The 14,661-nt window shown below is 45.4% G+C and overlaps 1 protein-coding gene across 1 annotated transcript; it reads right to left on the bottom strand.

The window, feature by feature from the left end:
- Nucleotides 1-6,067: 6,067 nt before the first annotated feature.
- Nucleotides 6,068-9,742, bottom strand: LOC108413446 (uncharacterized protein K02A2.6-like). The gene has a single exon (XM_017685960.2). The coding sequence runs from the start codon at nucleotides 9,740-9,742 to the stop codon at nucleotides 6,068-6,070; it is 3,675 nt and encodes a 1,224-aa protein (XP_017541449.2).
- Between the last annotated feature and the right edge of the window lie 4,919 nt (nucleotides 9,743-14,661).

Below are 14,661 nucleotides of genomic sequence, written 5' to 3'. Positions count from 1 at the left end.
CCGCTGTTGCTCTCTGCTGGTGGCTGGTGGTGAAGGCTGGACCCTAACGAGACCAGAATCCAGGGGGAGGTATGTATATCTGAAGTGGTCAAAAACCTAAAGTATACAAAAGTTCACAAGAATTAAAGTACACTAGAATTACAATGCACAAGACCTGAAGTACATAGGAACTAAAGTACACAAGTAAAACATGGAAAAGTGGCCGAAAGATTCACCACACAGAGTCGTCAAACTGGGGGCTCATAAAGCCAGTATGATGAGACACAGGTGAACCACATGAGTTGACAGTACTGATGCTTTGGCACCACCTGATGTCCAGATGCGATAAGTTAAAAATGCCTACACTTTCAAAAAGTGGTGGGGACAAAATTTACATTTACAAAAAAATGTGGGGACATGTCCACAGTGTCCCCAACATAGATTATGTCCATGCTTTGTGTTGTGTGTGTTGTATTTGATTAACCATCATGGTAAAATAAAGAAAATATCCATATATTTACACTTTGTCAGCTGCATGTGGCTACAGAGACCAGGTTACCCGCAATTCAGAAACTGAAGAGAGGCATTCATAGCAAATAAAAGAAAAAGCTTTAATTCCTTATTTACATATAAAAGATCAGATTTTATTATATTCCTTTTTAATGTGTTGTAGTGGAGAACTACAAACTTAACCCTGGAGAACCCACGGGGTCAAATTTGGTTCGTGGTTAATTGCTGCCATCCAAAATGAACAAACGTTTTAAAAAATAAAATATAACCTCAAAAGCCCAGAGTGCCACTTCCGACCCCTGCATAGTGACACCTATGTAGTGAATATTGAACTCAGCTGAGTTACAGTGTCAGTGACAAATGGGTGCCCACATGTTGTTTTGTTGAGCTGCAAACCCAGGAAACTAATTTGGCCTTTCAGCAAATCAGAGGTTGGTAAAAATTTTGTATTTTTGTTAATCTGTTTAGTAATAGCTTGTAGAATGTATAGAAGTATGATTTATATTCTTTTAGGAGAAATTAGTGACTATTAGCTAGTTCAAAAAACAATGGGTAAAAATGACCCTCTGGGTGTATTGGTCCTTTGTAGATAGAAAATTGTGACAGTCTTGAAATTGGCTAAAGCCTTGAAATAAATGTATTTTTATATGTTTTAGTAAGTTACCTTGCTAGTACAGGGGCAGAGACTAAGAAAGTGAATACCTCTTTATTTTTAGGGAGTATGGCCGCTCCCTTTTCAAGACAGGGAAAGCAAAAGTTCACTGTAAAACAAGTATTGGAGCAACTTGAAGCTGATGTTAGTGACTTTGGCCCTGAATTTGATAGCGATTCTGATGAGTTGTTTCAACCGCATGAAAGAGATGGTGGTGAATCTTCTTCCCAAGACAGTGACTTGTCCAATGACTCATCCAGTGATGAAGATGTGCTGTTTGCCAAGACCGCTAGCCCACAGATGGAGCCAAATCCAGCCACCAAGACTTACAAGTTGCGGAAGAAAGGCTTTGAGTTGCCTGACATAAACTTTCAAGGTGAACAGGTTAAGTCATACCATAAGAAATATGTTACGTTTTTCAATCTACAAATCATATCGATACACAACTCTATGAATTCTCTAGAGTGTTTACAGTGGGTGTTGAAGTCAAGTCTAAAACCAAGCTATGGAGAAATATGTAGAACTCTGCAACCCTGTCCTCCTAAAAAAAGCGTAGAAAAAATGTTCCATGTAAAATTGTTGATGCTTAAGCTTAAAAGCTTCTGTCTGTGAGAACATACATCAGTTAATAATAATAGTAATAACTCTACAATAGTCATGTGTAATTATAGATAGATAGATAGATAGATAGATAGATAGATAGATACATAGATACATAGATAGATAGACAGACAGACAATAGACAGACAATAGATATATAGATAGATAAAACACACACACACACACACTCACACACACACACACACACACACACATATATATGAAGAAGAGAGCATATTTAGCATGTTTGAGCCTCGTAGTATAAAACTGTCCTAGTTTAGTTGTAGATGTAGCCAGTAACATGAGTCTCTTGTGCTCCGTCTCTTTCTAGCTCTCTTTCCCTTTTTCTGCCCTCTCCAGCGGGAGGTGAGGACAGGCAAGCTGGGCACGCTTATACATACAACCCCAAGTCCAGTGAAGTTGGGACATTGTGTAAAACATTAATAAAAACAGAATACGATGATTTGCAAATCCTTTTCAACCCATATTCAATTGAACACACTACAAAGACGAGATATTAAATGATCAAACAGATAAACTTTATTGTTTTTTGCAAATATTCACTCATTTTGAATTTGATGCCTGCAACACGTTCCAGAGAAGTTGGGACAGGGGCGTGTTTCCCACTGTGTTACATCACCTTTCCTTTAACACTCACTAAGCGTTTGGGAACTGAGGACACTGATTGTTGAAGCTTTGTAGGTGGAATTCTTTCCCATTCTTGCTTGATCCCAGTGCTATCATCACTTCACTGGCTGCCTATTAAATTCCGTATTGATTATAAAATCCTTTTATTGACTTATAAAGACTTGGGCTCGCTCCTGAGTACTCACAAGACCTTATTTCTCATTATGAGCCATCACGACCACTCAGATCACAGAGTGCTGGCTTATTAATAGTCCCCAGAATTCCTAAGGCTACAGCTGGGGGAAGAGCTTTTTCTTATAAAGCCCCCAAACTCTGGAATGATCTTCCAGAAACTGTTCGGGACTCAGACACAGTCTCAATCTTTAAGAATAGGCTGAAAACACACTTGTTCAGTTTAGCTTTTGGTAGCTAATGTTCCCCCTTAGATAAAGGCAGCAGATCCAGGGGTCCATGGACACAGGGAATTATAGTAAACTGAGACGCTGGTGCTGTCGTCCCACCACTCGCACGCAGTCAGTCAGGTTTGTGGACGGTGGAGCGGAGGGATGCCAAACTGTTTCAGAGTGCTGCCGTGTCTGTGTGTCCTTCTGGTTCTCTCCTGTTAGTTAAGCTGTCATAGTCAGATCTGTCGGAGTCGTTAGCCACATCTGGAAATGTTTACATTCCCTGTTTATGTACAAACGGATAGAATAAAACTAATTCCCTCTCCCTGCTTTCTTTCCGAGTATACAATCGCCCATATGTCCAGCCGGACACTGAAGGACGACTGACTGCTGAGCCCTCCTGCTACCCACTTCAGACCAGCTGCCCACGCCCCAGCTGCCACCACCTGCCTTGGACTAGATGCCCACCCTACACTGATGTTCTCATAGACTCCTAGTTATTCCTAATTGTAGCACTTACTACAATGTTAAAAGACAGTTGTTGTTGCTGGACGAGAACTAGGTTCGTAAAAGAGCAGTAATTGGTTAAAGAGTAATTGACCATAGAAAACAGAGAAAACACCACAGACCAAAAGTTTAGTTTAGAATTGCCGGCTTTATCAAAAATAAAAGAGAAAAGAAAAGTAGCAGAAATGTATTATTAAGAAATAGGATCCTTCAAGACATTACAGACACGACATATAACAGAGATAAATAATTGCATATGAATGCAAAGAGAGTCAAACAAGAATCAGAGTCTTAATCAGTTACCCTTTAAGTTAGGAAAACCGATTTTTGAATTCTTAACCTCTAGTTAATTTAACTTAGTTGGTTTTAGTAGTTTAATTAGTATCTCAGTTGAGCTCTTATTAGTGTTCTAGTATTAGTTTGCAGTTATTTGATATAACTACTTTTTTAAAATTATTTTTAATTATCCATCTTCAATGTTAATCAATTTAGGCCTATTTTTGTTATAACTAAATCAAAAGCATTTGGTATTACCCTCTATCAGTAGGGTATTACAACCAAAAAAACATAGGGCATCTCACTAAGCCCACATGAGAAAGTTAACACCAGTAAATGCAGTATCAATCAACCTTACAGTTAAACACATTCAAAGTATATACATAACATGAACCATAAAACGGTTAACTGTATCAACGTCCATTAAATCGAGTCCTTAGTGCTAAACAGTCCTTTAGAGCAAATGAAAGTGAGACACTCCCTCTCACTCAGCAGCGCGAGCACTCCACGCACTGCTCACATGATTCAGAGAGAAAGTAACGGTTCAAACTTGAACAGTCTTACCACGGTTGGTGATAGAATCTCAGCAGGGAAAGGAAGGGAAAGGCTGAAGCACCCGGCCTTCACTGCGATGTCCACTCTCCCCGAATGGAAGAAAAAGACGTTTCTTTCGACGCACAACACACAGTCCAGTCGTAGCTCATAGCTCTTGTGGCTCGCCATCTATTTTCCTTGATCACGCGCTGGATGCGTGCTCCTCAAAACTTTACTTTTCTTCCGCGATTCTCGAAAGTGATTCAAAACTAAAACTCTGAACAAAACCACAGTCTATTGACATAGACAGATGGGTAAACAAAACTCTTACAGAAACAAAATAAATCGTCAAATACACTTAGATTTCTTTCCTCTTACTGGAGCTACTCTCAAACGCGACTTCAACTGTTCTTGCTTCCTCGATTCTACACGAGAATCCTCCGGGAGAGAACGACTATCAATGCGGTGATTTGCTGATAGATATGACCTTTCAACTTCAACCAATGATAAAATAAATTACCAAAACCATGAAATAAAGTTTTTAATTCTATTTATCTATTTTAGACGTTTTTAATAACACTATTTGTAGCATTTGTCCTGGCAAGTTGGTAACTCTCCTGAAGGTGGTCTTTCAGGGCTCGTACATACTGGGAGTGAGACTTCTGTTCCCTGTGGTTCAATGGAACATTGAAAGGAAGATCAATGGGTAACCGGGGCTGTCGCCCAAACATAAGCTCGTAGGGCGTGTACCCGGTCGTGTCATGTTTAGTGCAATTATAAGCGTGCACTAGGGGCTTTACAAAGTCTCGCCAGTGGGTCTTGTCTTCAGCTCTGAGTGTTCCAACCATGCTTAAGAGTGTACGATTAAATCTCTCGACAGTGTTACCCCTGGCATGGTAGGGTGTTGTTCTAACTTTGTGTATTTCAGCAAGCTCACAGAGTTCTCGGATTGTCTTTGATTCGAAGTCTGGGCCCTGATCGCTGTGCAGCTTTTCAGGAAACCCATAGTGGACTATAAAGCTTTCCCAAAGGCACTTGGCCACTGTTCGAGCTTTCTGATTTGGAGTGGGGATTGCCACCGCATATTTCGTAAAGTAATCCGTTATCACAAGTACATCCTTGGTGTTACTCTGATCTGGTTCGATGGAAAGAAAGTCCATGCAGACTAATTCCAGAGGTCTGGTAACTTGTGTTATGTTGCTCCCTTATAGTGTAACTAAGTAAACATTATTACTCGACACACAGAGCACGAAGGACAACTTCTTGCTGGATCACTCACTGGTTTATTCAACTGTGTGTTGGGCTATAGTTACATTTAGAATCCCTATACCCTAGTGGCGGTCCGCCCCCCTGGTGGTAAGTATTGGTAGGACATCTCTCAGGTTCATACATAACATATCTCCTCCCCACTAAGATTCGCTGTCCATAACAAAAACATTCTTCTGAAACTTACAGTATATTTCCTTTAAACTACCTGAGATTATTTCTTTCTTTACTTCTCAATAACATTAACAAGAAATAGATGAGTATATTACGGCTTATAATCACTACAGAGTCCCAAAACTCAACCATTAAACAACATTCTGCAAAGGCAAACATTCTGGAACATTCTTTCAACTTTTTTTTTTTTTTTTTTTACAATTCACTGATCTCCGTAACGTACTGGCGGACGTGTGATCCTCACAGGATATCGCCGTACAGTCCCTGTTGTCTCAGAACGACCTGTGTGTGTCATTTCTGTGGACTGTGGTGTCTTGAGTGGTGTATGTGTTGCGTGTGGAATGGTATCAGTATCCTCCTTCTGTTGAGGTGTACTTGGGTCAGGTGTGGTACCAGGTGTGGTTGTCTGTGGTAGTGACAGTGGACAACTCACAGTCTCTGGTGGGTCTGACTCAGGCCGAGTCAGCAACTGGTCCACATGACGCTTCCAGACCCCTTGTGTTCCCACATTTACCCTGTAGGACACTGGTCCGGTCTTCTAGATCACCACAGCTGGCATCCACTTATCCTCCCCCTTCCTATAATCACGCACGAGCACTGGCTCGCCAACTGCAAACGGTCTCTGTTTGGAATGCAGCCAGCGTCGCTGCTGTTGATCCTCCTGCGACTGGTGCACTGCTCTAGCCACACTAGGTTTCAGGAAATCCAGTCGAGAACGCAGCTTGCGTCCAATGAATAGCATTGCAGGGCTTTCTCTGGTTGTTGCATGAGGGGTGTTGCGGTAGGTCAGGAGGAACGTATCTAGACGCTGTTGCAGTGATGTAGTTCCTCTGGAAGATTTCAGAGCATGCTTGAAGGTTTGCACAAAGCGCTCTGCCAAGCCATTGGAGGCAGGATGGTACGGTGCTGAGCGAATGTGTTTGACTCCATTGGCTTTCAGAAACGTGCTGAATTCTTCAGAGCAGAACTGAGGGCCGTTGTCGCTTACAAGGCTGTGTGGAATGCCATAGCAACTAAAAAGTCCCCTAAGCACTTGAATGGTTTTGCTGGATGTGGTGCTATCCATGATGTGTATCTCGGGCCATTTGGAAGGGGCGTCCACTACGACCAGGTACATGTGCCCTTCAAATGGACCGGCAAAGTCCACATGTATCCGTTCCCAGGGACTGGATGGCCACATCCAAGGATGTAAGGGTGCTAGGCCAGGGTCTTTCTGTACTCGTTGACATGAGTGGCATGACTTTGCTTGGTGTTCGATCTGGGAGTCGATGCCGGGCCACCAAACGTAGCTACGAGCTAAGCTCTTCATCCTCACTACACCTGGGTGTGCTGAGTGTAGCTCTGTCAGCACCCGGGGGCGCAGTTTGGGTGGCACAATCACTCTCAAACCCCACATGAGGCATCCGTGCTGCACAGTGAGCTCATGGCGGCGCTGGAGGTAGTGTGACAGCTCGTCTCCTGCGTCCTTTGCAGTGGGAAAACGTCCAGTGGTGACCATTTCCATGACACAGGACAGGTTGGAGTCAGACATGGTATGACGCTTGATCTCAGCGTTGCTGACTGGTAAAGTGTCCAACTGTGACGTGTAGAACACCTCCACTGCACCTTGTTTCTCACTGGGGGCATGAGGGAGCGGTAACCTCGACAGTCCATCAGCGTTGGCATGTAGGGCCCCTTTCCTGTACTCGATGGTGTAATTGTGAGCGGAGAGCAGGAGCGCCCAGCGTTGCATGCGAGCTGCAGCCATGGATGGTGTGCTTTTCACTGGACTGAGGATGGTTGTGAGCGGGCGATGGTCGTTGAGCAGAGTGAATGTATTGCCGTAAAGATACTGGTGGAACTTTCGTACTCCGAAGACTATTGCTAATGCCTCCCTCTCGATCTGAGCGTAGTTTTGTTCTGCTTTGCTGAGCATTCTGGATGCATAGGCAATGGGTTTTTCTTCACCATCTGGCATGCCATGAGAGAGAACAGCTCCGACCCCATAGGGTGAAGCGTCGCAAGCAAGGCGGAGAGGCAGCTCAGGGTTGAAGTGTGTGAGCACCTCTTGTGCCACCAGGAGTGCTTTGGCTTTCTGGAACGCTGATGCACATGCTGACGTCCACTGCCATTTTCTCTCCTTGTTCAGCAGTTCGTTCAACGGCTTAAGCACAGTGTCCAGGTCAGGGATGAAGCGTCCATAGTAGTTAAGCATTCCTAGGAAAGATCGCAGTTGACTCACATCGCCTGGTGCCGGTGCGTCTATGACGGCGCGTACCTTCTCCGGTGACTTGTGGAGCCCAGCAGCGTCGATGATGTGGCCCAGGTATTCCACGGACTCCTGGAAGAAGAGACATTTCTCTTGCTTGAGGTGCAAGCCATATTCCTCTAGCCTGCTGAGTACTGCATCCAGGGTTTTCAGGTGTGTCTGCTTGTCAGGACCACTCACAAGTATGTTGTCCAGGTAGCAGTGAGTGTGTGGCAGCCCGAGGAGTACCTGGTCCATGGCCTTCTGGAACAAGGCGGGCGATGACACTACCCCAAACGGCAAACGATTAAAACAGAAGAGTCCTTTCTGTGTTGAGATGGTCAGCAACTTCTTGGAGCTCTCTTCTAGTTCCATCTGCAGATATGCATTGGAAAGATCCAGCTTACTGAAGTGTTGACCTCCAGCGAGGGAAGCAAACAAGTCCTCAATACGTGGAATTGGGTACTTGTCGATGCAGAGAGCTGGGTTGAGGGTGACTTTGAAGTCCCCGCAGAGTCTCACGGTGCCGTCCTTCTTGTTCACTGGCGTCGCCCAGTCACTATGCGCCACAGGTGAGATGACACCAAGCTCTGTGAGGCGTTTCAGCTCTGCTTCGACTCGCGGTCGGAGAGCATATGGCACGTTGCGTGGTGGGCAGAATTTGGGGACACTGTTTGGTCTGAGAGTGAGCCGGGCTTTCACTCCCTTCATGGTGCCTAACTGATCGGAGAAAACAGCAGAGTGTCTCTTTAACACAGTCTCTAAGCTGTTTGTCTGTGTGTGCTCAATTACATGTACAGTCTTTACGTCTCTCCAATTCAGTTGAATGGCTCTCAGCCACTCCCTGCCAAATAATGGTGGAGCATCCACCTTCACCACATACAGTGGCAAGACAGCCTGTTGCTTGCCCAATGCCACTTGCACCTTAATGACTCCTTCTGGTGCCAAAGCCTCTCCTGTGTATGTCTTTAGCATGATATCAGTAGGTTGCAGAGGAAGTTTGTGCAGCTTTCGCTGGTACAGTTCAAAAGGAATCAATGACACTGCTGCCCCTGTATCCAATTCCATCTCCATTTTCTTTCCATTGACTTTTGGCACTACTGATATGCGTGAATATTTCCCTTTCTGAGACACTGCATACAGTCCCAAGTCACTGTCACTATCTGATTTCGTCCCTTCACTTTCACTTTCATTCGCGTCGACGTGATGAATATTTTTCTTCCTATCTTTCACGCTGCGTTTGTGTGTATGGCTTTTCTGTTCAGGCTTTCCCTCTTTGTGTTTACGTTCTCTTTCGTGACTGCATTTTGATTTACTCCTGCACATTCGTTTCATGTGGCCCTTCCTCCCGCACTGGTGACACTCGCGATCTTTGTACCAGCAGTCATCATCACTATGATTCCCCTTCCCACAGCGGCGGCATGTTTCACCTTGCGAAAACACAGCGTTCACTTTCAGGGAATGACTTAACTGCTGTACGTCGCGTGCTGCTGTTTCTGCTGACACTGCGTGTTCCACTGCTTTCTTGAACGTGAGCTTGTCCTCAGTCAGAAGGCGTTTCTGCACAGCTTCGCACTTTAATCCGCAAACAAATCTGTCTGTCAGAGCGTCCTCTAGGTAACCTCCGAACTCGCAGTGTTCTGATAGCTTTTTGAGCACTGCTACATACTGCGCTACCGTTTCTCCTTCCCCCTGGTTACGCTTGTGGAACCTGAACCTTTCGGCTATAACAAGCGGTTTCGGCGTGAAGTGATCTCTAAGCACAGTCACAACCTGTTCGTAAGTCTTGGTGCCAGGTGCCACGGGAGCTACTAAACTACGAAGCAGTCCATACGTTTTAGGTCCCATAACACTAAAGAGTACTGAAACCTTCTTAGCCTCAGGAATGTCATTAGCCACCACATAATGCTCAAAACGTTCAATATACGTTGCCCATTGCTCACCAGACTCATCGAAAACATCCATATGCCCATATATTCCAGCCATCATGCGTCTTTCTGTGATTATTCGTACTGTAGATGAACTTGAAGCCCTTGGTGTCGTTGAATCTGTTGACGTAGCACTAGCTGTTCTCGAGGCGTCCGATAATGGTTGGCTCATAGTTGATTAGCACATTAGCTAGAATGCGGGCGTTCATTCCGGTCTAAAACTCACTCAAAGCTGACTAAACGTCCACTGCCAGTCGATGAGAACTATTCCGAAATACACAACTCGTCGCCAATTTATGTTATGTTGCTCCCTTATAGTGTAACTAAGTAAACATTATTACTCGACACACAGAGCACGAAGGACAACTTCTTGCTGGATCACTCACTGGTTTATTCAACTGTGTGTTGGGCTATAGTTACATTTAGAATCCCTATACCCTAGTGGCGGTCCGCCCCCCTGGTGGTAAGTATTGGTAGGACATCTCTCAGGTTCATACATAACAACTTGGATGTTCACCAAAGGTGCTGCCTTCTCCGGCAGGGCTTTACGACGAACACAGCGGCTGCAACTCTTGATCTTCTTCTCAACATCATTAGCCATTCTTGGCCAGAAGAATCTGGATCTGGTGAGGTCAAGGGTTCGGTCAAAACCTAAATGACCCATGTCATCGTGAAGGCTTGTCAAGACCATGTCTCTGTACTTCTCGGGCAAGACTATTTGGTAGTGAATTTCATCGCAGATCTGCCTTTTCCTGTAGAGAATGTCATCTCTCAGCTCCAGCTTGTTCACCTCTCGCAGGTAGATGGGAAGGTCGGGCAGCTCTCTCTTGACAGCTGGAGAGGGCGTCTCCCCAGTCTCCATCAGGTGGAGAATTTCACAGATGGCAGGATCTGCTTTCTGTCGTTGTCGCAAATCTTCCTCTGATACACTGGGAATGACAGGAAAACCACTGCAGCTCTCCAAGCTTTCAGGAATAGCTGTAGCCGTCATAGCAAGAGATGTGACAAGAGAGATGATGGGACTCCTCTCGCTGGTTCTCACAGGAGGGCAGACTAGATGCTTCTCACAAACTGCTCTAACAGTCTTGGTAGAGAGACGAGTGAACTCATCAGACTCAGGTAAGTGATGGTGAATGAACTGATGAATTCGCTCCTCTTCTTTCTGAGACACCAAGTCATTGACAGGTTCAGCATGTGGATGTCATGAGAGGCCATCGGCATCAAGGTTCCGTTTCCCTGCTTGGTACTGGAGCTGGAATCTGAAGTTGGAGAGGGCAGACAGCCAGCGATAACTCGTTGCATCCAACTTAGCTGTGGTGAGCAGGTAAGTTAAGGGGTTGCTGTCTGTAACAACTGTAAAAGAGATGCGGTACAGGTAATCCGCGAACTTCTCTGATACAGCCAACTTCAACGCGAGGAATTCCAGTTTATGAGCTGGGTAACAGGATTCGCTCTTCGACAGTCCACGGCTGGCATATGCGATGACTCGCATGACTCCCTCCTGCTCCTGGTAGAGTGCTGCCCCGAGCCCAGTTGTACTTGCATCTGTATGTAATACATACGGCAGCTTAGGGTTGGCAAATCCTAACACAGGGGCAGTAGTGAGTTTGTCAATGATTGTTTCGAACGCAGTCTGGCAGGTATCCGTCCATCTCTTTCCAAACGGCTCTCTCGGCTTGAAGTACTCACCACTGGTGTCTTTCTGCTTGTCAGTCTTTCTGAGTGGTGGGTACCCGGCAGTGAGGTCGTTAAGTGGCTTTACGATCTTTGAGTAGTTCTGGATAAAACGCCGGTAATATCCAGCAAATCCTAAGAATGACTGTAGCTCTTTCAGGTTCGTTGGGCTAGGCCAGGTCTTTAAGGCCTTAATCTTCTCAGGGTCGGTTTCGACACCATCCTCGGACACTACATGTCCTAAGTACCGAACTGATGTTTGGAAGAATTTGCATTTCTCCAAGGAGAGTTTCAACCCATACTCTTTCAAACGGCTCAGGATACGAAGAAGGCGCTTCTCATGCTCTTCAATAGTGTCCGAAAACACTATCATATCATCCAGGAACACCAGGACCTCCCTGAGGTTGATGTCTCCCATGCACCGCTCCATCAGCCTTTGAAAAGTACTGGGAGCATTAGTAACACCCTGAGGCATCATATTAAACTCCCAGAATCCCAATGGACAAACAAAGGCTGTTTTGGGTTTATCAGTTTCTTCTAACTCGATCTGATAATAACCGGACTTCAGGTCCAGTACGGAGAACCACTTAGAGCCTGTGAGTGCAGAAAAGGCTTCCTCCAGGTTAGGTAGCGTGTATGCATCCTTGATGGTTTGGAGGTTTAGCTTACGGTAATTGATGCAGAGCCTCACATCTCCGTTCTTCTTTCTGACCACTACGATGGGCGAGGAGAAAGGCGACTCTGACACACGGATTACTCCTGCTTCACTTAGCTCTTGAAGGTGTCTCCGGACTGCGTCAAGATCTTGCGGACGTATCGGTTGAGGTTGGTGCTTGAAGGGAGTTTCATCACTCAATTTGATCTGATGTTTGACTTTATCTGTTCGACCAAAGTCTGAATCATGTAGAGCGAACACTTCAGGCATTGCACACAGCTTCTTCTCTATCCTCTCTCTCCAATCAGATGGGAGTGGAGAGCCATCAAAGTTCAAGTTCAGCTTTACACTTTTCAGATACAATTTCTCATTCTACCCGGCAGCTCCATCTCCAACATTCTTTGCCCAATATATCCACTATTCCTCCTCAACACATGTCCAAACCATCTCAACCTGGCCTCTCTGGCTTTATCTCCAAACTGCTCCACCTTCACTGTCCCTCTGATCTGCTCATTTCTAATCTTGTCCATCCTCGTCACTCCCAACGAAAATCTCAGCATCTTCATCTCCGCCACCTCCAGCTCAGCCTCCTGTCTTTTAGACAGAGCCACAGTCTCCAAACCATACATCATAGCAGGATGCACTACTGTCTTGTAAACCTTCCCTTTCACTCTTGCTGCTATCCTTCTGTCACACATCAGCCCTGACATCCGTCTCCACCCACTCCATCCTGCCTGCACCCTCTTCTTCACCTCTTTTCTACACTGTCCATTGCTCTGAATGGTTGACCCAAGATATTTGAAGTCATCCACCTTTACGACCTCTACTCCTTGCATCTTCACCTTTCCACATGCCTCCCTCTCATTCACACACATGTATTCTGTCTTGTCTCTACTGACCTTCATTCCTCTCCTCTCCAGTGCAAACCTCCACCTCTCCAGATTCTCTTCCACCTGCTCTCTACTCTCACCACAGATTGCAATGTCATCTGCAAACATCATGGTCCATGGAGCCTCCTGCCTGACCTCATCTCTCAACCTGTCCATCACCATTGAAAACAAGAAGGGGCTCAAAGCTGATCCCTGATGTAACCCCACCTTCACCTTGAAACCATTTGTCACTCCAACTGCACACCTCACCACTGTCTCACTATCCTCATACATGTCCTGCACCACCCTAACATACCTTTCAGCTACACCTGACTTCCTCATACAGTACCACAGTTCCTGTCTTGGCACCCTATCATATGGCTTCTCTAGATCCACAAAGACACAATGCAGCTCCTTCTGACCTTCTCTGTAATTCTCTACCAACACTCTCAATGCAAAATTGCATCTGTGGTGCTCTTTCTGGTCATGAAACCAAACAGCTGCTCACTGATCTGGACCTCTCGCCTTAGCCTTGCTTCAACAACTCTTTCCCATACCTTCATGGTGTGGCTCATCAACTTTATACCTCTGTAGTTACTGCAGCTCTGAACATCACCCTTGTTCCTAAAAATGGGGACCAATATGCTGCTTCTCCACTCATCAGGCAACATCTCACTCTCCAGGATTCTGTTAAACAACCTGGTTAAAAATGTCCACTGCCTTCTCTCCTAAACATCTCCATACCTCCACAGGTATGTCATCTGGACCAACTGCCTTTCCATTCCTCATCCTTTTTAAAGCTGCCTTCACTTCCACCTTACTAATTCTCTGCACTTCCTGATCCACTATCTCTCCCCGTTGTCCTCCTCTCTCTCTCGTTTTCCTCATTCATTAGATCTTCAAAGTACTCCTTCCATCTACTCATCACTCTCTGTTCACTCACTAGTACATTTCCCTCTCTATCCTTTATCAGCCTAACCTGCTGTACATCCTTTCCAGCTCTATCTCTCTGTTTAGCCAAGCAATACAAGTCCTTTACTCCTTCTTTACTGTCCAGCCTCTCATACAGCTCATAATAGGCCTGAGCCTTTGCCTTTGCCACCATTCGTTTTGCTATGCGACTAGCCTCACAGTACTCCTGCCTACTTCCTTCATCTCTCTGGTTATCCCAAATTTTCTTAGCTGCCTTCTTCTTCTGAATACTCTCCTGGACTTCCTCATTCCACCACCAACTTTCCTTGTCTTCTTTCCTCTGACCAGACGAAACACCCAACACATTCTTGCCAGTTTCTCTCACCACCTTAGCTGTAGTTTCCCAGTCCTCAGGTAGCTCCTCACTGCCCCCAAGGGCCTGTTGCAATTTTTCCCTGAACTGCCTGCAACCATCCTCCTCCACCATCTAATCTTTGGCTCTGTCTTCACTCTCTTCCTCTTCTTTGTTTCTAACCTCATTCTACAGACAGCCACCCTATGCTGCCTTGCTACACTTTCCCCTGGCACCACTTTACAACCTCCAATCTCCTTTAGGTGGCATCTCCTGCTAAGGATATAATCCACCTGTGTGCACCTCCCTCCACTCTTGTATGTCACCCTGTGTTCTTCCCTCTTCTGAAAATACGTGTTCTCCACAGCCATTTCCATTCTCTTTGCAAAATCTACAACCATCTGACCTTCCGCATTTCTGTCTTTCACACCATACATACCCAGCACCTCTTCATCCCCTCTGTTCCCTTCACCAACATGTCCATTGAAGTCTGCACCAATCACTAATCTCTCCTC

The sequence above is a fragment of the Pygocentrus nattereri genome, chromosome 12 (assembly GCF_015220715.1).
Source record: "Pygocentrus nattereri isolate fPygNat1 chromosome 12, fPygNat1.pri, whole genome shotgun sequence".
NCBI classification, from domain to species: domain Eukaryota; kingdom Metazoa; phylum Chordata; class Actinopteri; order Characiformes; family Serrasalmidae; genus Pygocentrus; species Pygocentrus nattereri.
Note: the sequence above shows the minus strand (reverse complement) of the source record. Positions and strands in the feature narration are given on the sequence as shown.